The 27,415-nt window shown below is 44.7% G+C and overlaps 1 protein-coding gene across 21 annotated transcripts in view; it reads left to right on the top strand.

Annotated features, from left to right (window-relative positions):
• SIGLEC14 (sialic acid binding Ig like lectin 14) overlaps positions 1–27,415 on the top strand; it is a 37,531-nt gene that overhangs the window by 2,141 nt on the left and 7,975 nt on the right. Inside the window, exons 5-13 of one of the 21 annotated variants that reach the window (XR_013408791.1) lie at positions 669–926; positions 1,036–1,171; positions 1,295–1,364; positions 1,662–1,782; positions 3,592–3,654; positions 4,952–5,072; positions 6,305–6,404; positions 6,509–6,593; positions 7,116–7,369. Coding sequence is in view for 18 of the 21 variants with exons in the window: in XM_077976897.1 (XP_077833023.1) it covers positions 18,396–18,432; positions 18,516–18,899; positions 19,096–19,374; positions 19,653–19,691; positions 21,257–21,514; positions 21,602–21,886; positions 22,101–22,200; positions 23,420–23,501 (1,464 nt within the window). In the remaining 3 variants the exon portion in view is untranslated. 21 annotated transcript variants of the gene reach the window in all.

Raw genomic sequence — 27,415 nt, 5'->3', positions numbered from 1 at the left:
CCCTTTCTCATCAGCTGCTCCGTGAGTCCACAAGTCTTGACACGTTTACTTCACCAATTATCACTTCCCTCTTCATCCCCTTGGTTCCAGGCCCAGCTCAAGTCTCGTGCTCAACCCTGGCCCATTGTCCCAGCCTCCTCCCAACCTCCCTGCCTCCCATCCCACTTCCCTCCAGTCCCGGACCTACTTGGCTCCAGCAGGATCTTTCTAGATCCAGTGCTTACTCTGTTTCCCTTGCTCATAGCCGCCTACTGCTTTCCAGGATAAAGCCCAAGGCCCTCAACCTGGCACCCAAGGCTCCAAAAGATCTAAGCCTGCTTCTTCTACCTCCATTATTGTGTCTTGGGAGGTCTGGGTCCTCCCTGCCAGGTTGCAGATATAGGAGCCTCTTTCCTCGTCTTCTTCTCTCAGTTCTTGGCACATCTGCCCCTGAGCTGCCCATCCACTTCTCCTTAACGTGAGAACTCCTCCTCATCCATCTTTTCTCAGCTCAGCGACCTTCTTTCTGATAGCCTGACCTGATCACCAAGTCCTCACCCCTTCATGCGTGACTAGTCCATTCTCAGCACTCACCACAGTCTTAACTTTCTTCTTACAGCTCAGTGGGAGGAGTGAGGGAGACTTGGGCCTCCCAGCTCCCCTCACCTGGCTGTGCATCTCTTTCCCAGCCCTGCGGATCCTGAGCAATGGCATGTCAGTGCCCATCGTGGAGGGCCAGTCCCTGTTCCTGACCTGCACAGTTGACAGCAACCCCCCTGCCTCACTGAGCTGGTTCCGGGACGGAAAAGCCCTGAATCCCTCCCAGACCTCAGTGTCTGGGATCCTGGAGCTGCCCAACATAGGGGCTAGAGAGGGAGGGGAATTCACCTGCCGGGTTCAGCACCCGCTGGGCTCCCAGCACCTGTCCTTCATCCTTTCTGTGCAGAGTGAGTTGCAGGACAGGTGCTGAGGGTGGACAGCCTGGTGAGGTATTCAGGTTGGTGGGAGGGACTGAGGCCTGGGAACAGCACTTTACCTTCTTCTCCTTTCCCCCAGGAAGCTCCTCTTCCTGCATATGTGTAACCGAGAAACAGGAGGGCTCCTGGCCCCTCGTCCTCACCCTGATCAGGGGGGCTCTCATGGGGACTGGCTTCCTCCTCACCTACGGCCTCACCTGGATCTACTATACCAGGTGAGCAGGCCTGCCTGTCTCCAGGAAGCTCCTGAGTTCCAGGTGGGGCTGAGCTGTGCTGCCCCACCTGGAATCAGAACTGAAGTGGCTGGTGCTGATCTGAGGCCCGTGTTGGCTCTGCAGGTGTGGAGGCCCCCAGGGGAGTAGGGATGAGAGGCCAGGCTGAGCGCCTCCTGCTCAAGACAGAACCGAGGTGTGGACACGCAGCCCTGTGGGACAGATGCAGGACATGGCTGTCAGCTTTTCTGGAGGCTGACATCCCACTGACTACCCCGCTTTTCCTTTCTGCCCCATACCCCATCTACTTATCCCCCTCTGCTTGTGAGTTTTGCCCTACCACACCTGCATCCCTATCTGCACCCCATCCCCTCCCCAACCCCCGTTCTCTTCCCTCTCCATCCTCCATCTCCAGCCCTGTGAAGGGAACATACTTTCGGTCTTATACCCCCAATACTCAAAACTAACCTTTTTTATTTTTTTATTTTTTTAGACAGAGTCTCGCTCTGTTGCCCAGGCTGTGTGCAATGACACAACCTCCGTTCACTGCAACCTCCACATCTGGGGTTCAAGCAATTCTCCTGCCTCAGCCTACCTAGTAGCTGGGATTACAGGTACCTGCCACCACACCCAGTTTTTTTTTTTTTTTTTTGAGATGGAGTCTTGCTCTGTCGCCCAGGCTGGAGTGCAGTGGCGCGATCTCGGCTCACTGCAAGTTCTGCCTCCTGGGTTCACGCCATTCTCCTGCCTCAGCCTCCCCAGTAGCTGGGAATACAGGCGCCCACCACCACACCTGGCTAATTTTTTGTATTTTTAGTAGAGATGGGGTTTCACCGTATTAGCCAGGATGGTCTCAATCTCCTGACCTTGTGATCCACCCGCTTTGGCCTCCCAAAGTGCTGGGATTACAGGCGTGAGCCACCGTGCCCGACCAATTTTTTTTTTTTTTTTTTGCATGTTAGTGGAGATGGGGTTTTACCATGTTGGCCAGGCTGGTCTCGAACTCCTGACCTCAAGCAATCCACTGCGTTGGCCTTCCAAAGTGCTGGGATTACAGGCAGGAGCCACTGTGCCTGGCTGCCAAAAGTTACCTTCTTAACACTTGAATTTCTGGTCTCCTCAACTTCCTTATCCATATAGGCACAGACAGGCAGCATTTGTTTTCCAGTTAAAACTCTACCTCACTGTGATTATTATACAATACAATTATTATAAAATAAGTAAAACTTTTATGAAACAATACAACGTAATCGATTTTACTCTTTAATGCCTCTGTGAGAGTTTGTAGACAAAAATTATGTCTTTTGTTTTTTTTTTTTTTTTTGAGACAGAGTTTCTGTCTTGTTGCTCAGGCTGGAGTGCAATGGCAAAATCTCAGCTCACTGCAACCTCCGCCTCCCTGGTTCAAGTGATTCTCCTTCTGTCTATATCCATCTACATTGTCAGGTTCTGTGCACCATATAGCTGGAATCAAACATTATATATGCTTTAGGGTCTGCTTTCATTTTCAGTATGGTTTTCCTGGTTTATCCATGTTGTTACACGTATCATCAACAGCTCATTTTTGGTTTTGGTGGGTTTTTTTGCTTTGAATATCGTGCAGTCAGCCTTCTGTATCCACTAGTTCTGCATTTTCCCTTTAATCATCACTTTTGCTGCACCACAAAAATTTTGTTATGTTGTATTTTTATATTAGTTCAAAATATTTCCTTCTTTCCCCTGAGATTTTTTTTAATCCATGGATTGTTTAGAAGTGTGTTGTTTAATTTCTAAGTGATTACAGATTTTACTGGTTTTTTATTTTTAAACACATTGTTACTAATTTCTTTTTTAGTTCCATTTTAATAAATACACATGCTTGATATGATTTTTTTTTAAATTTTTAAGTTCAGGGGGTACAAGTACAGGTTTGTTACATAGGTAAAGTGTCATAGGAGTTTTTTGTACAGATTATTGCATCACCCAGATATTAAGCCTAGTACCCATTAGTCATTTTCCGGATCCTCTCCCTCCTCCCACCTTCCACCCTTTGAAAGGCCCCAGTGTGTGTTGTTCACCTCTATGTATCCATGTGTTCTCGTCATTTAGCTCCCACTTATAAATGAGAACATATGGTATTTGGTTTTCTGTTCCTGTGTTAGTTTGCTGAGGATAATGGTCTCCAGCTCCACCCATGTCCCTGCAAAGGACATAATCTCATTCCTTTTTATGGCTGCATAGTATTCCACCATGTATATGTACCACATTTTCTCTATCCAATCTACCATTGATAGGTGTTTAGGTTGATTCCATGCCATTGCTATTGTTAATAGTGCTGCAGTGAACATATGTGTGCATGTGTCTTTGTAACAGAATGATTTATATTCCTTTGAGTATATACCCAGTAATGGGAATGCTGAGTCGAATGGTATTTCTGTGTTTAGGTCTTTGAGGAATCGCCACACTGTCTTCCACAATGGCTGAACTAATTTTCACTTTCACCCACGGTGAGAGTCTTTTACATTGGTTAAGTTTGTCTTGTGACACTGGTCTATCTTGGTGAATGCTCCCTGTGTGCTTGGAAAGAATGTGTATTGCCCTGTTATGGGACGAATGTTAAATGGCAATTAGACATAGTTGCTTGATGGTGTTCACTTTTATATCCAGTAACTTTTTTGTCTACTAGCTCGGTCTATTACTGAGAGAGGAATGTTGGAGTCTCTGATCATAATGTTGGATTTTTCAGTTTCTCCTTTCAGTTTAATCAGTTTTGCATCATGTATTTTGAAACTCTGTCGTTAGGTGCATACATATTAAGAATTCTTATGTCTTCTTAAAGAATCAACTTAAAAAAATTTTTTTTTTTTTTTGAGACGGAGTTTCACTTTTGTTGTCCAGGCTGGAGTGCAATGGCGCGATCTTGGCTCACTGCAAACTCCGCCTCCCAGGTACAAGCGATTCTCCTGTCTCAGCCTCCCAAGTAGCTCGGATTACAGGCATGGACCACCACGCGTGGCTAATTTTTTTGTACTTAGTAGAGACGAGGTTTCACCATGTTAGTCAGGCTGGTCATGAACTCCTCACTTCAGGTGACCCACCTGCCTCGGCCTCCCAAAGTGCTGAGATTACAGGCATGAGCCACCATGGTTGACTGAATCAACTGTTTTACATTATGTAACATCACTTTTTGTTCTTCGTAATTTTCTTTGCTCTTAAGTGTATTTTGTCTGCTATTAACACGGCCATTCCAGTTTTCTTTTGACTAGTGTTTGCATAGTATGCATTTTCACATCCTTTAAGTCCTAACCTCACCTCATTATATTTGAGGTGAACATTTTTGAAAGCATATATATGGGTCACACTTTTAATTTTAACTCATTTTGACAATCTCTAAATTTTTTAGAGTATTTGCATTTAATGTTATTATTGATATGCTTGAATTTAGGTGTACCATTTTTTTACTACTATTTTTCTTTTTTATTATTTATTTAATTTATTTATTTCTACCATTTTCCTGCCCTGTTTTGGGATTATTCAAACATATTTTAGTATTCTGTTTCAATTTATTTACTGTGATTTCTTTGTTTCTGAGACAAGGTTTTGCTCTGTAGCTCAGGTTGGCGTGCATAGCTCACTGTAACCTTGAATTCTTGGGCTCAAGTGAACCCTCCGCCTTAGTATCCCAAAGTGCTGGGGATTACAGGCATGAGCCACTGTAACTGGCCATATCGACTGTGGTTTTTTTAACAGCTCTATTGAGATATAATTTGCATACCATAAAAGTCACTTTTTTTTTTTTTTGAGATGGAGTCACGCTCTGTCGCCAGGTTGGAGTGCAGTGGCGTGATCTTGGCTCACTGCAACCTCCACCTCCCAGGTTCAAGTGATTCTCCTGCCTCAGCCTCCTGAGTAGCTGGGATTACAGGTGAGGGCCACCACACCTGGCTAATTTTTGTATTTTTTAGTAGAGACAGGGTTTCACCATGTTGGTCAGGCTGTTCTCTAATGAACTCCTGACCTCATGATCCACCCACCTCAGCCTCCCAAAGTACTGGGATTACAGGCATGAACCACTGTGCCCAGTCTTCTCCTCTTAATTTTTATTTGCCCTTTATTACTTTCTTTTATAGTTGCCTAGTTATTAAAATATGCATCCTTGACATATTGCAATCTTTCTTGCATCAGTATTTTTATCTCTTGAATAATACGAACAACTATATCTTCAGATACACATACCATTCCTCCCACCATTTTTGTTATTATCCTATATTTTACACCTATAAATGTTATCAACTTCATAGAACATTATAGTTTGATTTCAACAATGACAACTGTTAAAAATTACCTACATAGTTATGATTCGCTCATGAAATTCAGGACTTCTATCAAAAATTATTTCTTTTTAGACTGAAGAACTTTTGTTTATACTGCAAGTCTACTGGAGTTCAACTGTGTTAGGTTTTTTTTTTTAACATGAAATATTATTTTAATTTAATTTTTGAAGAATTCTTTGTCTGGGTATGGACATCTGGATGATAGGTTAAAGATATCACTCTATTGTCTTCTGATTTACAGTTTCTTTTGTTATATCATCTTCATCATTATTGTCACTTCGTTGAAAGTCACCAGTTGTATATTTCACATATCTGATTATTTTTAATATTTTCTTACTATCATTTGACAATAAGTTCTTACTATTGAGTGGAATGGGGGGCAGAGAATGGGGGTGAGGAATGCAAGTGGAGATTGAGTTGGAGCTGCTGGTGGTCTCTGTCTCTCCTGTAGAAGAGGTGTAGATTCTTTCATGGAATAGGAGGGTCTGTGTGACCTCGTACTCCATGCCATCTCCTACACCTGGAATTCCAAGACTGACTGCAATTAAGCTAATGGTCTGGGACAAACCTCTAATAAACGTGAGCAGCTAATTCAATCTTTTTTTTCTAGTGGTTATAAATGACTCTAGATCCAAATATACAAAATAAAGTCCAAGTTGATTCTAACTTCTTAGAGACCCTCAAATCAACAGTTCCCTGAGAACTAGAATCTCTCAGGTTGTTGAAGTAGGTGGAACTGAGAGGTATTTGGAGTTCTCATATGAGATGTACCCTGGGACGTAAAAGCCTTGCTGTGAGACTGACAGGTACAAGTCTTCTCAAGGAGACAGCAAGAAGATGGGGACTGGAGGAGGCATCAAAGCCCAGCTTCAAGAGGACCCTCTGCTATTCATGCTATGGAGAGTAACCAGCCAGAAACTGTGGTGAGAACATGACCCTCAATTTCTCTTGAATGACACCTATCCTCTCCACCTGGGGGCCTGAGATGCCCTGTACTTTGATGCTCACCTTCACTTTGGTTCTCCAGGAGATCAGAAACAGCCTAACTGTTCAGGTGCCATTTCCTCGAGCTGAGGCAACCGCAGAGAGAACCACCCTGTTGAGCATGGCCTGTGAGTCACTGTCGTCGCAGGACTTCCAAGCCCTGGGAGAGGAAAAACCTGTTGGCTGGGGAATGGACATGTCACTAAGCAGCAGAGTCCTCGGTTTTCAGCTTAGGTCAGGGCAGCAGGAAAAGGCCAGAAGGATCTGGTTAAGTTCATTTAGACTAGAATATCCTGGAGCTGCCCCATGCTGGAAGCACATCCCCTGCTCTCAGGGCAGGGTAAATGTTAGGAGCTGGTTGCAGATCACCTGGGTCCTAGGTGGGCTTTGAGTAGTGTGGGTGGAGATTTGATCTTGGCACCAATTCCTCCCTGTCCCTCCCCTACTTCCACATCTTTACTCTGTCTCTGAGGGGGCAGCAGGAGGGCTCCTGACCTTGGGTACTAACTTTGCTGGGGTGAGAAATCTCTTTGGGAGTCATCTTTCTTCTAATCTATAGCCTTCCGTTGTTCTACACCAGCTGGCATAGCTCTTTCATTCCTAGGGAGTCCAGACCCTCCCCTACAACCACAGCTCTGTGTTCACTGCAGATGCTGAGACTTTCCAAGATGGGAAGAGCTTTGGAGGCCAGGATAAACTCCTGTCTTCCTCAGGACACAGGGAGTCAACTGGGGATGTTACCAAGAGGATTTCCCAGCCTCACTGACTCACTGCCCCAAATGCCCTCAGGCTCAGATTTCTTTACCATCCCGATCCCGATCCACTGCTTGTCCTGCCACTTCTCACATCCTGGGCCTCCAATCCCCTCTCCCAGGACTCAGACAATAAATATCTTCTTTGCTCTGAGATTCTGTCTATGAATCTGGCTCCAGAAGGAAGAGAAGCTAGGGACCTCTAGTGTTGCACAGGAATGACCCTTAACCCAGAACCAGTTCCTTCCTCTCCCACAGACAGCCTATTTGCCAAGAGGATCAGATATCAGGTCTGATGAGCAGCATCCTCATTGCACATGAATATCTTCAATTTATTAGATGGTGATGGGAACAATTTTTGTCTTTCAGTGTTCCACTCTTTACCAGCACCTGACATCTTCAGACATCTAAAAGTTTTCCAATTTGGAGAGTGTGTAATAGTATTTTACTAGTGTTTTGAACTTAAGTTTACCCACTTACTAATGAGACTGAGTACTTCTTCATCCATTTTGTTGGGGCTGGATATTACTTTTATGAGGGATTGCTTTAAATCTTTGGTTTCTTTCATGTCTCTACCAAATTTAGGATGTTTTGGACATTTTATTCAAATATTTTTGTCTGTTCCATTCTGTCTTTCCTCTTCCTTCAGGACTCCAATTACAAATAGTTAGACGTATTGTATTGTCTCACATGTCCCTGGATCTCTGTTTCCTATTAGTTTTAATATTTTTTCTCTTTTTTTTCAGGTTGAATAATTTTCATTGATCTATCTTCACATTCACTAGATCTTTCTTCAGTTATCCATTTCCTTTAAAATTTGAGATACTGTATTGCAGTTTTCAGTTTCAAAATTTTCATTCGCTCTTTTAAAACAAATATGTTCTATATCACCACTTAGATTTCCTATGTCTTTATTCGTTATGACTATGTTTTCCTTTATCTCCTTGAGCATAGTTATAGTAGCTGCTTTAAAGTCCTGGTCTGTTGTTTCTATCACTTGGTCATCTCAGCATTGGCCTCTGTGTATTGTCTTTCACTTTTCCCCTTTTCTGTGTGTTGTTACATTCAGGTAGGTCCTATGTTCCCGTGTTTTCATATGTTGAGTAGCTTTGGATTGGATCCTAAATGTTCTTAAGGTTACATTGTGGAGACTCTGCAACAAGTTACATTACTTTAAAGAGTATTTTTTAAAGCAGGCAAATAATTTGGTTCAAGTCAATTTGCAGACTATTTCTTGCCTGTGATGGGTGACAGCTCAAGTCTCATAGCAATTCTGTCATCTTTACCTGCAGTGCTTGTGGTATGCCCTACACATACATGGTTCTTAGGTCAGTCAGAGACATGGGAGCATTTATACTCAGAAGCGGGAGTTCCTTTCCTCTAGCTCTCTCCTTTTCAGAATTCTCACCTCATGTTTCAGTGTTCCTAATTGCCCTGGCTTCATCCCTTGTTTCTCAGTCCAGAAAGATGGAAGTTCTATTAGAATTTTAGCAGCCCATTTCTGCATTGTAGCTCTGGCCTAACATTGGAATAGAGCTATTTATTCCTTGTTGGTCCCCTTCCCCAAATTTTGACTCCCATCTAGAATCTATTTTCTTTTATCCCATTTTCCAAGTAGCTTTTTTTCCCCATTCAAAGCTTATAACTTGTAAGGATTGTTTTTTGTTCATTTTGTTTTGTTGTGGTGGGTTCACTCTGCTAGGAGCTTACTCCTTCATAATAAAAACACTACTCCTTCTCTTTCGTTTTGAAGGATAATTTTCCAAAATGTAGAATTCTAGCTTTGCATTTTTCTTTTAACCTTTTGGAGATGTCATTCCACTTTGGAGGGCGGTGAGTTTCTCATGACAATTCAGTCATCAGTTTCTTATTGTGGTTCCATCTAAGATAATATCTGCCTGTGTCTTGCTGCTTTTATAATTTCTTCATTCTTTTTCATGAATTTAAATTTTATACACCTCAGGTATTTTTCTTTTAAGTTCTCTAAGTGTACGTAGCAAAGAGAGTGCAATATTTACTTGTTTTCTATATGCTTTCACTCTTGATATACTCTATTTATGCTACAATAGAAATGTGTGTCTTCCCAAAATTTATATGTTGAAATCTTAAACCTCAAGATGATGGTATTAAGGGAGGTTGGGGCCTTTTGGGAAGTGATTGACCCATAAAGGTGCCATCCTCATGAATGGGACTAGTGTCCTCATAAAAGAAATAGAAGGAAGTGTGTTTTCCTCTTCTGCCATGTGAGGATACCACAAAAAGATACTATATGGGAAGCAGAGAATTCTCTCCAGACACTGAATCCACTGGCACCTTGACCTTGGACTTCTCAGCCTCTGGAACTATGAAAAATAAATTTCTGTTGTTTATAAATCACCCAGCCTAAGGTATTTTGTTATAGCAGCCCAAATGGACTAAAACAATTTATCTTTTCCATCCTATGTCTTCCGCCTCTTTATTGTTTGGGTAACTTTGTTGGAAGAGACAGCTTGGACCACTACAGTACAAAATAGAAAGTGTGGCAAAGTAAAAGAGGCAGTTCCTGTTCATCTCCAGTTAATCACTGTCATAAGGAGAGTGCCATATCTCCCAATTTTGAAAGGTAAGTTGAGTAAGTTCATATTATTTTAATACTTCTCAATATTGAAATATTGAAAATAAATGTATAATTTCCAACGCATAAAGACTTATACAATTCTATAAACAGTAATAATTACAGGAATGCAAATCAAAACCATTAGAAGATACCACTTCTACACATTAGAATGACCACTATTAAAAAACAAAACAAAACCAGATAATAACAAATATTGGTGGAGAGTTGGAGAAATTGAAACCCTTGTGCATTGCTGGTGGGATGTAAAATGGTGCAGTCACTATGGAAGATGTTATGAAAATTCCTCAAAAAACAAAGCATATAATTGCTATGTAATTCAGCAATTCCACAATTCCACTTCTGAGTAGACACCCCCAAGAATTGAAAGCAGGGGGTCTGATATTTGTACACCAAGGTTCACAGCAGCATTATTGATAATAGCCAAAACATGGAAGCAACATAAATGTTTATCAGTGGATACATGGATAAATGAAACGTAGCATGTGTCAAATAAAATCTTATTCAGCTTTAGAACAGAATGCAGTTCTAACAAACGTTTTAACATGGATGACTTTGAAGACATTATGCTAGGTGAAATAAACCAGACAGAAAAGGACAAATGTCATATGAGTCTACTTATATGAGATACCTAGAGTAGTCAAATGCATAGATACAGAAAGTAGAATGACACTTGCCAAGGGCTGGGGTGAGGAGGAAATAGAGAGTCAGTGTTTAATGAGTACACAGATTCAGTTTGGAAAGATGAAAAAGTTCTGGAGATGGATGGTTGTGATAGTTGTACAACAAGATGGATATATTCAATGCCACTGAACCATACACTTAAAAATGGTTAAAATATTAAAATTTGTGTTATGCATTATTTTACCAAAATAAAACATTTTTTGGTCAATGCTTTCAGTCAAACATAATAGAAATGCAAGCTAAATATATCTATCCAATGGGTGCCCAATCAAAAGTAAAGACTTCATAGCTACCAGAGTGTTCTCTCAGTCCACACCTCTCCTAATTGGAGTCCTTCATAATTGCCTTCACATAATTCCTGCCTCACTTTATCATACCATCAACTCAGTCTCAGGTTGTAACTTTGTTCTCAGCTCCTCCTCTCCTGCTTTGAATTTGTTAAAATTGTACTGTACCAGGCTGATATCTTCCAAGAGTTTAAGAGCAGATTTAAGTTTTGATGGTACGAACCAGTAGTTCCCAAATCTTGCATCCTGTTCAGATTTTAAGATCCCCAGAAAGTAACTGGATCTCTCATGCTTAATAATCACAGAGAATCCAAAGCTGCCAACTTAACCACAATATGTGGGAGAGTTCCTGAGGGTGATGGGTGATTGACATATGCAAGCTGGTATCCCTTCCCCAAACATGAGAACAAAGACTTCTTTCCTGCCTTTCCCAGCACTTTGTACACATATATTTTGGGTAGCACTTTTCATTCAAGGTTTGGGAGCAGCAGAAAGGAATGGCCCTTCAGGATAAGAAGTAGGTTAAATTGGATGCTAGACATCGTGTTGCAGAAATTCACCATTCATCCCCACCACAGAAAGTCTTTCACTGGATTTTGTGTCCTATCACCATGTTGTTGAGTCCAAGAGGTCATCCCCCAAATCCTCATCTCATTGCCACTGAATCCAGAACTTTAAAAAATGCTTTCTCTATCCTCCATAAGGGGGAGCCTTAATGTTCATGTTCCTTTTTTTATCCAGCACCATTTTAACTTCCTCTTCACCTCATCCTTCAAAAGTGTATACATCCAAAATTACCACTAGTAATTTTGTCGTCTGAATTTCACCTCAGTAAAAATACTATCACCAGTTTGATTTGAAAACAAAGTAGTGATAAACTATATACACACTCCTGTCTCAAGGCAAATTCCGTAGCCCTTCTTGAATGGGAAAATGCTTATTTCTTTACCCCAATTCCTTTTTTCCTTCTTTCACCCAATTCTGTATTTTGTGTTACTTTACTTTTATTAGGATGGGCATTGTGCCCCTGAGGTGGGCCAGCCTGGCCTCCTCCTTGCCCTTAGGGCCCAGCTTTCCTGGTAGAGTTTGTGGGGAAATTTCCTTTTCTGCCCTTCTGTCTATATCTTGTGGCTTCTGGTTGCAATTTCCTCTTCCCTCACCCCAACTGTTTCTTGTCTTAATAGACAGCACAGAGGATGGGGGTTGGGGGAATGAAGCTGTCCCTGGGCAAGATCTGGAATCTCCAGCTTGAGAGATGCCTCTAGTGTGGAGTGGGACAAATGCCAGAGAGGACCAGGTGGGGTTTGGGGCTGGCACTGCAGGTATCTCCGTCTCTCACCCAAGGAAACAAGTGACCTAATGTTCTGTACATTCTCCTACACCTGGAATCCTGGAATCCTAAAACTCACTGTAGCCAGGCACGTGGTAACTGTGCTTTAGTGATCACAAAGCAGAGGGCGAAAATAAAAAATATTAATTCCCAAGATCAATGTCACCTCCTCAGTTGCTCCCAGGACAATAGCTTTTCTCTGAGAACTGGGGGATTCCAGATGGGAGTTAGTGGGAGATATATCTTAAGAGGATGTGGTATAACAGATACCTTTTACCTAAGGAGTCACTGTGAGAGTGACAGGGGCACAAATTCTCCAAGAGTGAGCAACAAGAGGTGGAGACCAGGGTGAGGCCACACCCTGGAGTTAGGATGAAATCTCTTGTTACTCATCACTCAGAAGGGACCCTGGAACCCAACGGAGAGGAACCACCCATTACCTTCTCTCAAAAAGGTGCTGCCTTCCCCTCTCAGGGACCTGAGACCCATCACTGCTACCTCACTCCTTGTCTCAGTGGTCACCTTTACTTCTGGCCTTCAGGTGCTCTGCAGGTGCCCTTCAGTTTTCCCCTTTGGAAGCTAGAGAAGCATGGAGAGAACCAGCCTCCTTAGCATGGCTTGTGGGAGCTGGGGTAGGATGTCAGGGTCCTGGGGAGACAAGACCTTTGGATGTGCAGGTCCTGTGGAGGCAAGACCTCAGAGAGGTAGAGCTCAGGGTCTGGGCCAGGGGTCAAGTTTTCAATCTTTCTTTTTATAAATAGTGTTATTGGCCGGGCATAGTGGCTCACATCTGTAATCCTAGCAATTTGGGAGGCTGAGGTGGGCAGATCACGAGGTCAGGAGATCAAGATCATCCTGACCAACATGGTGAAACCCCAACTCTACTACAAATTCAAAAATTAGCTGGGTGTAGTGGCGCGTACTTGTAATCCCAGCTACTCGGGAGGCTGAGGCAGGAGAATCGCTTGAACCCAGGAGGCGGAGGTTGCAGTGAGCCGAAATCGCGCCACTGCACTCCAGCCTGGGTGACAAAGCAAGACTCCATCTCAAAAATAATAAATAAGTAAATAAATAAATGATAAAAATAAATAAATAGCATTATTTATGTTTTGCTCAGAAATCCTTTCCTACCTCAAGTTCATAGTGATTTCCTGCTATATTATTTTCTAACAGCCCTATTGTTTTCTCTGTCATATTTAGGTCTTCAAGCTACCTGTACTTGACTTTTATGCATGAGCTGGGGGTCAAATTTCATTGCAAACTTATTGCAAACTTGATTGCATTAAGTTTTGCCCACGCATTTTTTGAAAAGTTGGCCAGGCACAGTGGCTCGTGCCTGTAATCCCAACACTTTGGGAGGTCAAGGTGGGAGGACTGCTTGAGCCCAGAGGTTCGAGACCAGCCTGGGCAACATAGTGAGACCTTGTCTCTACAAAAAATTAAAAAATTAGCCAAGAGTAGTGGTGCATTCCTGTAGTCCCAGCTACTCAGGAGGCTGAGATGGGAGGATTGCCTGAACCCAGAGAAATTCAGACTGTGGTGAGCTCTGATCACACCATTGTACTCCTTCCTGCGTGACAGAGACACTGTCTCAAAAAAAAAAAAATCAAATAAATAAAAACCAAAATAAATAAAAAGAAAAAATTATCATTTGCCACTTCCTCTATCACACATGATGTTTCCTGTGGTCGAGGTCTATTTCCAGGTACTCAGTTTTGTTCTACTTAGTCAATACATAATGGTCTTTTTTTATTTTTTATTTTTTCAGACAAGGTCTCACTCTGTCACTCTGTCACCTTGGATGGAGTGCAGTGGTGCAATCTTGTCTCACTGCAACCTCCACCTCCTGGGCTCAAGCGATCCTCCTGCCTCAGCCTCCCAAGTAGCTGAGACTACAGGCATGAGCCACCATGCCCAGCTAATTTTTGTGTGTTTTGTACAGATGGGGTGTCACCATGATGCCCAGGCTGCTCTTGAATTCCTGGACTCAAGTAATCCTCCTGCCTCGGTCTCCCATAGTGCTGGTATTACAAGTGTGAACCATTGAAATGGGCCTATTTTCTCAAACTTTTTAAAATTTGAGACAGTCTCACTCTGTCACCCTGGGTGGAATGCAGTGGCACAATCTCAGCTCACTGCAACCTCCACCTCCTGGGTTCAAGCAATTCTTGTGCCTCAGCCTCCCAAGCAGCTGAAATTACAGGCGCATGCCACAATGCCCAGCTAATTTTTGTTATTTTTTAGAAAAGGAAACAGGGTTTCACCATGTTGGTCAGGCTGCTCTCAAACTCCTGACGTTAAGTGATCCATCTGCCTCAGCCTTCTAAAGTGCTGAGATTACAGACGTGAGCCACTGTGCCCAGCCTGAAATGGTCATATTTTCTATAATGTTGTAATACATCTTTTTATCTTGCAAAACCATTCATTGTTCTTCATGGTTGTCTTGATCATACTTGAACAATTCTACTTCAGTGTAAATTTTACAATAGAGTTATCAAGTTGCACAAAAATCACCTGGGAGATTGTATGACATATTCCTTTGACGCTGTAGATTGTTGGGTAAAATTGACATTTGTACAGTATTTGAGAAGAATATTGTTCTCAAACTCATCAACATGGCCTCTTTTTCAATTTATTTACCCTTTTTTTTTTTTTTTTTTTTTTGAGAAGGAGTCTCGCTCTGTCGCCCAAGCTGGAGTGCAATAGTGCAATCTTGACTCATTGCAACCTCCGTCTCCCAGGTTCAAGTGATTCTCCTACCTTGGCCTCTCGAGTAGCCAGGACTACAGGCGCGCTTGCCACCACGCCCAGCTAATTTTTGTATTTTTAGTAGAGACGGGGTTTCACCAGGTTGGCCAGGCTGGTCTCGAACTCCTGACCTCAGGTGATTCACATGCCTCGGCCTCCCAAAGTGTTGGCATTACAGGCGTGAGCCACTGTGCCCAGCCTATTTACATCTTTAATGTTCTTCAATACAGATTTATAATTTCCTCCATAGAGGGGACATATATATATTTTTGTTAGATACATCTGTAATAGATATATTCTATATATTCAAAAATTATAACAATTTTTGAAGATTTTGTCAAAGGCATCTTTTATAAAATTCCACTTTTGTTTATTACTCTGATGTGGAAAGACAACTGATTTTGTAATTTGATTAATCTCTGGCAGTCTTGTAAATATTTTATTAAGGCTTCAAATGTATCTGTATCTATTTTGGATTTTTCTATATATGCAATCATGTCATTGATAAAGACCTCTGTTAAAATTTCATTGTAATTGCTGTACTTTTTACTTATTTTTATTGCTTTCTTATGCTAGGACCTGAAGCTACTTCATTAGGTGTATGATGTTTGCTGAAGACACCTTGTATCTTGTTTGGGAAATTCTTTAAAGGGAATTTCTAGTTGGCTATGAATTATATCATAAAGGGATTTGAAATCACCCAATGCTCATTCATTCATCTCTTGAGATTTAATTAGTTAAGGGCTGATGTGAAAACAGAAACCATACTATGTATTTTAGCAGAGGGAATTTAATATAAAGATTTTAATATAAAGATAAAAATGCCATGTTCCTACATAATCGAGTCTTTATCTTTAGATACTACTAGCCGGTATGATGAATTACTTTCACAGTTCAAATGAGAAATAAGGTTCAGAATTTGCAATAACAAAAAGAAAAAAGAAAAAATTATTCTGACACCTGTTAACATCGGCTATTCAGGATGACTGAGACAGGTATCAAGACTAGTGCAGGCCAGGCACGGTGGCTTATACCTGTAATCCCAGCACTTTGGGAGGCAAACTGGGCAGATTACCTGAGGTCAGGCATTCGAGACCAGCCTGACCAACATGGTGAAACCCCCATCTTTACTAAAAATACAAAATAAGCAGGGCATGGTGGCACGCGCCTGTACTCCCAGCTACTCAGGAAGCTGAGAGAGAAAAATTACTTGTACCTGGGAAGGGGAAGTTGCAGTGAGCCAAGGTTGCACCACTGTACTCCAGCCTGGACAACACAGTGAGACCCTGTCAAAAAAAAAACCAAACAGAAATCAATTAAAAAAAAGACTAGTGCAATAATGTAGAGAGATCAGGTTCAACTCGGAATACAGCAAAGACAAGGGGGTTTTATAGCCAAGAAACACGGTGCAGCAGGTGAGGGAGGCTGGGTGTGTATGTCAGTGGATGGAAAACTACTAAGAGGAGATGCTGAAGATACCGGGATTCTTTCTAAACTGACTTAACAGGATTCTTGCTGAAAGCAGGCCAGCATGATCAGAGAGCAAGAGTGAGGGCTAGGGAATTTGATCAGATAGTGAAGGTGATCAGATATCAAGAGTCTTGCAAAACTGACTTAGCAGGATTCTTGCTACAGTTGGACAAGGCAGTCCCAAGGACAAAAGTACGGTTAAAAAGAGAGTCTTTGTGACTCTTTAGGAAAAAAATACAAAAATACAAAATTTGGCACACATGGGATGATTTTTGGACTGAGAAAACACATCAAATCACAAAATCTAAAATGCCAAAATATGAGACAACTCAGAAAAATGGCATACTATTTTTATTAATAGTATAGTCTACCTGTCTGCTATACCTGCATACTTTTTTCCTGTGTTTTTGAGTGATTTCTTTGATTGCCTTCATAATGGAGATTTTTTTTTTTTTTTTTTTTTTTTTTTTGAGACAGAGTCTTGCTCGGTCACCCAGGCTGGAGTGCTGTGCCGTGATCTTGGCTCACTTCAACCTCTGCCTCCTGGGTTCAAGTGATTCTCCTGCCTCAGCCTCTGGAGTAGCTGGGACTATAGGTGTGCACCACCACGCCTGGCTAATTTTTGTACTTTTAGTAGAGATGAAGTTTCACCATGTTGACCAGGCTGGTCTTGAACTCCTGACCTCAGGTGATCCACCGCCTCAACCTCCCAAAGTGCTTGGGATTACAGATGTGAACCACCACACCTGGCCAATATTGGAGAATAATTTTATAATATAATTTTTATAGATAGACTAGAAAGAGAAGTCGGTATTTCTTCGGGCATGGGAGGTTGACATTTGTTTTGATCATTGATAGCTTAAGAAACTGTCTTTATTCTCACAACACATTAATCAGAATGTGACCATTTGTTAAGGTCATTGTTAAATTGTGGGAAACGATTATGAAATTTATTTCATAAATGAGCAGTAACAATGCAGGTTATTTCCTCACATTGCTTGGGCCCCTTCTGGGCATCTGGAAAGTGGGCCCTGGAAGGGAGGGCATTGAAGATTGAGCTTCATTAGCCTGATGGTGGCAAATTTGCTTCTGTAGCTCCTTAACAGGATGAGGCTTTAGCAGGGCCTTGTGTTTCACCGCCATCCTACAAGACCCTCCGGTCCATCAAGACCCAAACTGGACTGTGCTGTGTCCCAAGAATCTTTTTAACATAAGAGTGCTTCAGCTCTCTCATGTTCTGACCCTCCACTCAATTTGGGTCAAAGAAAAATTTTTTTCCAGCACTTTTGAACTTCTTTTTTTTTTTTTTTGCAAGGTTTCACTCTGTTGCCCAGGTTGGAATGCTGTGGTGCAATCATGGCTCACAGCAACCTCAAACTCCTGGGCTCAAGGAATCCTCCTATTTCAGTGCTCCAGAGGAGCTGAGACTATAGGTGTGTCACCACACCAGCTAATAGCTTTTATTTTTTCTAGGGATGGGGTCTTGCTATGTTGCCCAGGCTGGTCTCAGACTCCTGGGCTCAAATAATCCTTCCACCTCAGCGTCCCAAAGTGTTGGGATTAGAGGCATGAGTTACCGTGCCTGGTCATTTTAAACATTTAAAATCAAATTTAAAATTATGTATTCCCAGAATGTTTCATGGTTTTTGGGTGGAGGGTGGTTCTGACATCTCACCTCATCACCAGGACAAGCCCTCGTTTCTCTTTTATTTCTGCATTCACCCCCCTGAGGATCTCACTCATGACTAAAACATCATTTGAGGGGTGATCACCTCCAGATCCCCAGCTGGACAAGCCTCGCATCGTCTGGCGGCCTCAGTATCTTCACCTGCCGCGTCCAGTGCGGGTGGGAGCAGGATGGCTTCCCAGCCCCCGCCTCACCCCGACAGCACGTGATGCCCAAGTTCTCCTTCTGTCTACAGCCGCAGTTCTCACTCACCCTCCGGCTTCCTGTTGGGGCTTCTTCAGCCCCACCCCACATTTGGGGCATTTCCTTCCCTGACAGAGGGACCTGGGACCGGGCTGGGGCCCTGGCGGATGGAGACATGCTGGCCCTGCTGCTGCTGCCCCTGCTGTGGGGGGGTGAGTGAGCCGAGGGAGGAGGGACAGGTACGGGGGTGAGAAGGTGGGGCTGGAACTGCAGCTGAGCCTCTGTGCCCCCCCAGGGTCCCTGCAGGAGGAGCCAGGGTACGAGCTGCAAGTGCAGAAGTCGGTGACGGTGCAGGAGGGTCTGTGTGTCCTCGTGCCCTGCTCCTTCTCTTACCCCGGGAATTTCTGGTACTCCCCTCCCCCACTCTACGTCTACTGGTTTCCGAAAGGGGAGAGCCCATACCTTGGTGAGCCTGTGGCCACAAACAACCCAGGCAGAGAAGTGAAGTCAGAGACCCAGGGCAGATTCCACCTCCTTGGGGACGTCTGGAAGAAGAACTGCTCCTTGAGCATCGGAGATGCCAGAATGGGGGACACGGGAAACTATTATTTCCGCGTGGAGAGAGGAAGGAATGTAAAATATACCTACCTTCAGAATAAGCTGAACTTGGAGGTGACAGGTATGGCGGGGGCCCTTGGAGAGGACCCTGGGACGTGGAGACCCCCGTGTGAGAACAGGGACACGACTTGGACAGGGGAGGTTGGAGGAGGTGTAGGACTTGGGGCAGGTCGGGGCCTGAGGCCTGGCCACTCTCGGGGTCACACCGTACGTCTTCAAGCCCCTGGGGCCCAGGTATCTCCCTGTCTCCTCCTCAGCCCTGACAGAGAAACCCGACGTCCACTTTCTGGAGCCTCTGGAGTCCGGCCGCCCCACAAGGCTGAGCTGCAGCCTTCCAGGATCCTGTGAAGTGGGACGACCTCTCACATTCTCCTGGACGGGGGATGTCCTCAGCCCTCTGGACCCCGAAACCACTGGCTCCTCAGAGCTCACCCTCACCCCGAGGCCCGAGGACCATGGCACCAACCTCACCTGTCATGTGAAACGCCAAGGAGCTCAGGTGACCACGGAGAGAACTGTCCAGCTCAACGTCTCCTGTGAGTGGTGCTGGGGACACAGCTGGGTCCCCAAGGGCAGTGGGATTAAAGGGTTTGTGTGTGTGTGTGTGTTTGTGTGTGTGTGTGTGTAAGAGAGAAATAAAACAATAACTTGAGAAGCCTTGTGCGTGGATCTGAGCCTTGGGATCTGGGAGGGAGTGAGCCAGGACAGCCTTCCCCACTTGGTGAGTTTCTGTGGCTCCTCTTTGGGTACCTCCTGGGCCCATGCCCATCTCACTCCTCACTGCTGAAGCCAAGGTTATATCTTTTTATCCCAGATGCTCCACAGAACATCACCATCTTCAGGAATGGCACAGGTAGGAAAGACCTTCTCCTCTCTGAAGCTGGGACCTGCCTCTGGGTCTGTCTGAGCAGATGTAGAGAATCAGAGCTTGAATGGAATCAGATTTGGGAAAAGCAAGAATGAGAATTACTGTCTTCTGGCTTCCACCTTCTGTGAGCCCCATGTGCAGGCACACATGCACACACGCACATACACACGCACACACTCACATGCACACACGCACATACACATGCACACACTCACATGCAGACATGCACATGCACACGAACATGCACATGCACACACTCACATGCACACACGCACATGCACACACTCACATGCACACACGCACACACTCACATGCACACACGCACATGCACACGCACACACTCACATGCACACACGCACACACTCACATGCACACATGCACATGCACACGCACACACTCACATGCACACACGCACACGCACACACACACTCACATGCATACACATAGATGCACACATGCACACACGCACACACGCACGTGCACACGCACATGCACACACACACACTCACACGCACACACGCACATGCACATGCACACACTCACATGCACACATGCACATGCACACACGCACATACACATGCACACGCTCACTTGCACACACACCACCCATGCGTGCGCACACACACACACACGCACATACACCACACACGCACACATGCACATACACCCGCACATGCACACATGCACATACACACGCACATACACATGCACATGCACACATGCACATACACTCGAACATGCACACATGCACACACACCATGCATGCACACATGCACATACACACTCACATGCACATGCACACGCACACATGCACATACACCACGTATGCACACATGCACATACACTCGCACATGCACACATGCACATACACACGCACACGCACACATGCACATACACCATTGACGCACACATGCACATACACTCGCACATGCACACATGCACATACACCATGCACGCACACATGCACATACACACGCACATACACATGCACACGCACACATGCACATACACCACACACGCACACATGCACATACACCCACACTCGCACACATGCACATACACGCGCACACGCACACAGGTGCACACTCATGCACTCTGCTCAAAGCGGTGAACAGACTTTAGACCCCTCCCATCTCCCATGCCTCCTGTGGTCTGGTTCTTCCCACAGTCACCAAGGACCAATCCATGTCCCTCTTATCTCAGTCAGCCTAGCTCTGTGGTTCTTCTCCTCTCACCCTTCCACTCCTGCGTTCTCAGTCTTATGTCCTGCCACACTATGGGACTGTATTTCCCAATGCCACAGGAGGGCTCTCTGTCCTCTTTCCACCACAGTCCAGGCATGTACCAGTGAGATATTGAGCCTCCTCTGGAGACATGAGACTCAGACAGTTTTGGTCAGTTTCCTGAGTGTGCAAAGGCCCAGCGTTTGAACCGGGATGGAACCAAGCCAGCATGGCCAGGGGAGGAGAGGGAGATGTCATCTGGATCCTGGGAAGGAGGGAAGAATAGGGACTGTCAGCCTCCCTGACCCCATCTCTCTCTCCCCAAAGCCCTAGAGATCCTGCACAACACCTCGACGCTTCTGGTCCTGGAGGGCCAGGCTCTGCGGCTGCTCTGTGAAGCTCCCAGCAACCCCCCTGCACACCTGAGCTGGTTCCAGGCATCCTCTGCCCCGAATGCCACCCCCATCGCCGATACTGGGATATTGGAGCTTCCTCGAGTAGAGTTTGCAAAAGAAGGAGTCTTTACCTGCCACGCTCAGCACCCGCTGGGCTCCCTGCACATTTTTCTGAATCTCTCAGTTTACTGTGAGTGTGGGGGCAGCTGGAGCAGGAACTGTACGGTATTAAAGAGGGAAGAGGCTCCCTGCTGAGTCCTGTCCTCCCTCCCCACAGCCCTCCCACAGCTTCTGGGCCCCTCCTGCTCCTGGGAGGCTGAGAGTCTGCACTGCAGCTGCTCCTTTCGAGCCTGGCCGGCTCCCTCCCTGTGCTGGTGGCTTGGGGAGAAGCCACTGGAGGGGAACAGCAGCCAGGGCTCATTCAAGGTCAACCCCAGCTCAGCCGGGCCCTGGGCCAACAGCTCCCTGATCCTCCACGGTGGGCTCACCTCTGTCCTCAAAGTCAGCTGCAAGGGCTGGAACACCTATGGGTCCCAGAGCGGCTCTGTCGTGCTGCTGCAAGGTCAGGGGGCGTATTGCAGAGGGCAGAGGACTGAGGGGAGGGGCATGGATCCCAGAGTGATGGATGGTAGGAGAGAGAGGCTGGACTGGCGGTGGGGAGGACAGGGTTCTACATCTCCTGTCTGAGCAGGGCCCTGGAGCAAGTTGCCCAGCAGGTGGGAGGAGAAGAGTCTGAGTGCTGAGAGTGAGTTATTGCATGCCCCTCTTTTCTGCAGGGAGACTGAACCTCAGGACAGGAGTGGTTCCTGCAGCCCTTGGTGGTGCTGGTGTCATGGCCCTGCTCTGTATCTGTCTGTGCCTCATCTTCTTTTTAATGTAAGTCTTGGTCCCAGGGAAGGTACAGGTTGGTGTTTGTAGGGAGTAGGAGAGACTGAATGTCAGAAATGCAGAGCTAAGGCCAGAGGTGGTAAAGTGTGCTTGTAGCTTCAGATGCTCAGGAGTCCGAGGCAGGAGGATAGCTTGATCATAGAGGTTGAGGCTGCAGTGAGCCGGGATTGTGCCACTGCACTCCATCCTGGGCCACAGAGCGAAAGACCCTGTCTTAAAAGAAAAACCAAACCAAACCAAAAGCAGAACTGAGTAGATCCAGAGAGGTGTTTCTTTCTTTCTTTCTTTCTTTCTTTCTTTCTTTCTTTCTTTCTTTCTTTCTTTCTTTCTTTCTTTCTTTCTTTCTTTCTCTCTCTCTCTTCCTTCCTTCCTTCTTTCCTTCCTTCCTTCCTCTCTTCCTTCCTTCCTTTCTCTCTCTCTCTCTTTCTTTCTTTCTTTCTTTCTTTCTTTCTTTCTTTCTTTCTTTCTTTCTTCTAATAGCTTTATTGAGATACACACTTTGTACAATTCATCCACTGAAAGTGTACGAGTCAATGGCTTTAAGTATATTGACAGAGTTGTGCATCTGTCACCAAAATCAATTATAGAACTGTTTCATTAGCCTAAAGTGAAAAACCAAGACCTAAAGAAACGTTGCACCCCTTAGCTATCACTCCCGCTTCTTTCCCCCAGCCCTAACCTATTCTCTGTCTCTGTGGATTTGTCTGCCCTGAAGCTGCAGCTGTACTTTGTGTGAATGGAAGCATGCGATATGTGGTCCTTTGTGGCTGACTTCTTTCACTCAGCATAATGTTTTCAAGGTTCATCCATGTTGTAGCACGCATCGATACTTTATTCCATTTTGTTTCCAAATAATATTCCATTGTATAAATGAAACACATTTGATTTGTCTGTTCAGCCATTGATGGGCATTTGGGTTGCCTCTGCTTCTTGGCTATGATGCATAACACTGCTATGACCATTCCTACCATGGTTTTGTGTGTAAGAGGGGGTCTATATGATGGAAATTCAGTCCATGGCGCCCTGACCAAACCCCTGGTTATCCAGGAGGATGGAGCCCTCATTCCCATGTCAGGAAGGTCTCCGAGTTCAGTTCCAGGGCCTGGATATCTTCACTGTCATTTTCACCATCTTAACACGGGATGGGGCAGCCTGCAAACCTGTACCTGGGTGGTCCCAGCTGCACTGTACTGGTTTCTTTCCTTAGAGTGAAAGTCCGCAGGAAGCAAGCAGCTGGGAGACCAGAAAAAATGGATGATGAAGACCCCATTATGGGTACCGTCTCCTGGGTGAGTGGCTTGGGAATCTTCTCTTGTGCATGTCCACTCAGAAAGTCCAGGCTGAGCTCCTCGGCATTCCACCAAACCCACTCCTCCCTCGTCTCCTGGGAGTTCTCTTCTCTCCTGTTCTCCCCCTTCATATCCCAGATCCAGGAAATCATTATGTCCCATTCAACCTTCTTTGTTTGTCTGTTTTGTTTGTTTTTGAGATGGAGTTTCACTCTTGTTACCCAGGCTGGAGTGCAATGGTGCAGTCTTGGCTCACTGCAACCTCCTCCTCCCAAGTTGAAGCGATTCTCCTGCCTCAGCCTCCCAAGTAGCTGGGATTACAGGTGCACACCACGACCTGCAGCTAATTTTTGTATTTTTAGTAGAGACGGGGTTGTGCCATGTTAGTCAGGCAGGTCTTGAACTCCTGACCTCAGGTGATCTGCCTGCCTCGGCACTCCCAAAGTGCTGGGATTACAGGCATGAGCCGCTGCGCCCAGCCACCAACCTTCTTTCTAAAAGTAAAACTAACTTGTCCTCTGCTCATCTTCCTTCCCCACCTCTACTGACCACAGAGCCTGCCTCACCTCCTCCCTGCCTCCATCTCTCATCCCAAACTTCAGGCTGCCAGAACCATCGCCCCAAAACTATTACTTCCCAGGCAGCCTGGAGTTGTTGTTTGTTCCCGTCGCTTAGAGAATCAGGCCCGTGTTCCTTGCTCCACACCAGGTGGCCACTGCAGCCTGTTTCCTAACCTCTGATCCTGCCCCGTGGCCTGGCCACGCTGGCCTTCTGTCTCCATACAGACCTGCTGTCCTACAACTTAGAGCCCTTGCAAGTACAGTTTCTTCCACCCTTCCTTCCCTGTTTCCACCAGACTACCTCATCCAATCCTTCCAGCTCTAATCTCAGTATCTGTTACTCTAGTCATTTCCCCTCCTTTTGACATCTACCCCTTCTCTTCTGTGTTTACAGCCCTATACGCATCCCTGTCCCCATCACGCATCACCACTGCCTTTACCTGTCTCCACCGCCTCATCATATCTGTAGAATTCTTTTTTATTTTTATTTTTTGGAGACGGAGTCTTGCTCTGTCACCCAGGCTGGAGTGCAGTGGTGCGATCTCGGCTCACTGCAACCTCCGCCTCCCAGGCTCAAGCAATTCTCCTGCCTCAGCCTCCCAAGTAGCTGGGGTTACAGGCATGTGCCACCACACCCGGTTAATTTTTGTATTTTTAGTAGAGACGGGGTTTCACCGTGTTGTCCAGGCTGGCCTTGAACTCCTGACTTCAGGTGATCTGCCTGCCTCAGCCTCCCAAAGTGCTGGGATTACAGGTGTGAACTACCGCGCCCGGCCAATATCTGTGGAATTCTTGAAGGACAGGGGCTGGGGCTTCTTTAGCCCCTGCAGTTTTTTCTCACGCTGTTTCTGTCCAGCATGTCTCCTCTCCTCTTTTATAAAATTGATCTAGTGTTGCCCCGAATGGAATTATCCAAAATGCTTAGTTCATGACCAAGCTATAATCACTGGAACAATCATTTACTTTTACTTTTTCATTTTTGTTCATAATATGATAAATAACTGCGAACCCACCATCCAACCTAAGACCTAACACCTTGGTGATAACTTATATCCACCCGTGTTGCTCCCTGATCCATTCCCAGTAACCACTGTTGTGAATCTTGTCTTCCTACTGTTGTCACATATGTGTAGACTTAACATATACCACTATTTCGTTTTAATTGTTTATGAATCTACAGAGGGTATCATGTTCCATGCACACTTCTCGGACTTGCTTTGTAGACTCAACATTGTATTGTGATTCATCCATGCTGTATGAAGTTGCAGTTGTATTCATTTTTCCTGCTTATAATATCTATATTTTTTGAGACAGGGTCTGACTCCATTGCCCAGGCTGGAGTGCAGTGGTGTGATCTCAGCTCATTGCAACTTCCGCCTCCTGGGTTCAAGCAACTCTCCTGCCTCAGCCTCCTGAGTAGCTGGGATTACAGGCGCGTACCACCACGCAAGGCTCATTTTTGTATTTTTAGTAGCGATGGGGTTTCACCATGTTGGCCAGGCTGGTCTTGATCCACCCGCCTTGACCTCCCAAAGTGCTGGGATTATAGGTGTGACCACTTATAATATTATATTTTATGATTGTATCTGTCACCTGAGCTCATATTGATGCACACTTGGGTTTTTCCATTTGAGCCGTTCTGAACATTCTTATCCCTGTCTCATTGTATTAACACGCAAGAGCTTTTCTTTAGCATTACCTAAAGATTGAGTTGCCGCATCGCTGGACATGTGAATGTGCATCTTTACAAGGTCATGAAAAACGGCTTTCCAAAGCAATTACATCCATTTATACTCTCATCTATGCCTAGGGAAGTCTTGTTGTTCTGTAATCTCTTCAGCCCTTGCTTTTCTCAGTTTTCTCAATTTTGGAGGCTATTTTACTATCTCACTATGGTACTGATTTGCATTTCCTTGGTTACCAATGAAGATGAAAAATCTCTCTCTGTTTTCATCCTCTATAAAACGCCTGGATCCCATTTTCCTATTGGGTGTTTGACTTTTTCTTATTGAATTTGCTTTATACATCTTTACACTATTTTTCTCATTATATGTGTCATAAATATAAATATATTCTCCCAATGTGTAGCTTGTCTTCACTTCTTAAAGTGATCTTCAATGAACATAAGTTCCTAGTTGTAATATAATCATATTCACAAATCCTCTCTTTTCTATTGAGTACCTTTTGGATCTCATTAAAAAAATTTTCACCCATCCTAAGATTAGAAAGATACTCAAATATAGTTTCTACTTAAAGTTTTATGCTTTTCTTTTTAATTTTTTTATTTTTAATTTTGTGGATACATATTAGGTGTATATATTTATGGGGTACATGAAGTGTTTGAATACAGGCATGCAGTGTGAAATAAGCACATCATGAAGAATGGGGTACCCATCCCCTCAAGCATTGATCCACTGAGTTGCAAACAATCCAGAAGTCACCTAAGTGTCCATCAATAGATGAATAGATAAAGAAAATGTGGTGCATACACACAATGGAGTACTATTCAGCCAAAAAAGGAATGAGATCCAGTCATTTGCAACAACATGGATGGAACTGGAGATCATTATGTTAAGTGACATAAGCCAGGCACACAAAGACAAACATTGCATGTTCTCACATATTTGTGGGATCTAAGAATAAAAAAAAATTGAAGTGATGGACATAGAGAGTATGCTTTTCTTTTGACATTTAAGTGCTCCCCCTATCTGGGGTTGACTTTTGTGTGTGGTGTATAGTGTTGATCCAGATACGTTTCTCCTTCATTTCTGAATAGTCCTTCTCCCTTCTCCATTGAGCTACATGCCAATTCTGCCATGTATTAAAATTCTGTATTTTGTGGGTCTCTTTCTGTGGCCTCTGTTCTATTCCAATAGTCAATTTTACTGTCCCTGAGTCATCACTGTCTATAAATTCAAAAATAAGTCCTGATATCGAGTACATCAAAACCCCTTCTTTAATCTCCTTCAATAGTATCTTGACCATTCTTGATCCTTTTTTTTTTCACTTAAATATTAGAATCAGGTTGTCAAGGCTGGGCACGGTGGCTCACACCTGTAATCCCAGCACTTTGGGAGGCCAGGGCAGGTGGATCATGAGGTCAGGAGATCAAGACCATCCTGGTTAACATGGTGAAACCCTGTCTCTACTAAAGATACAAAAATAATTAGCCGGGCATGGTGGCGGCGCCTGTAGTCCCAGCTACTCAGGAGGCTGAGGCAGGAGAATGGCATGAACTCGGGAGGTGGAACTTGCAGTGAGCCAAGATTGCGCCGCTGCACTCCAGCCTGGGTGACAGAGTGAGATTCCGTCTCAAAAAAAAAAAAAAAAAAAAAAGAATCAGGTTGTCAAATT

The sequence above is a fragment of the Macaca mulatta genome, chromosome 19, assembly GCF_049350105.2.
Source record: "Macaca mulatta isolate MMU2019108-1 chromosome 19, T2T-MMU8v2.0, whole genome shotgun sequence".
NCBI lineage: Eukaryota > Metazoa > Chordata > Mammalia > Primates > Cercopithecidae > Macaca > Macaca mulatta.
This window is presented reverse-complemented; position numbering and strand designations above follow the sequence as displayed.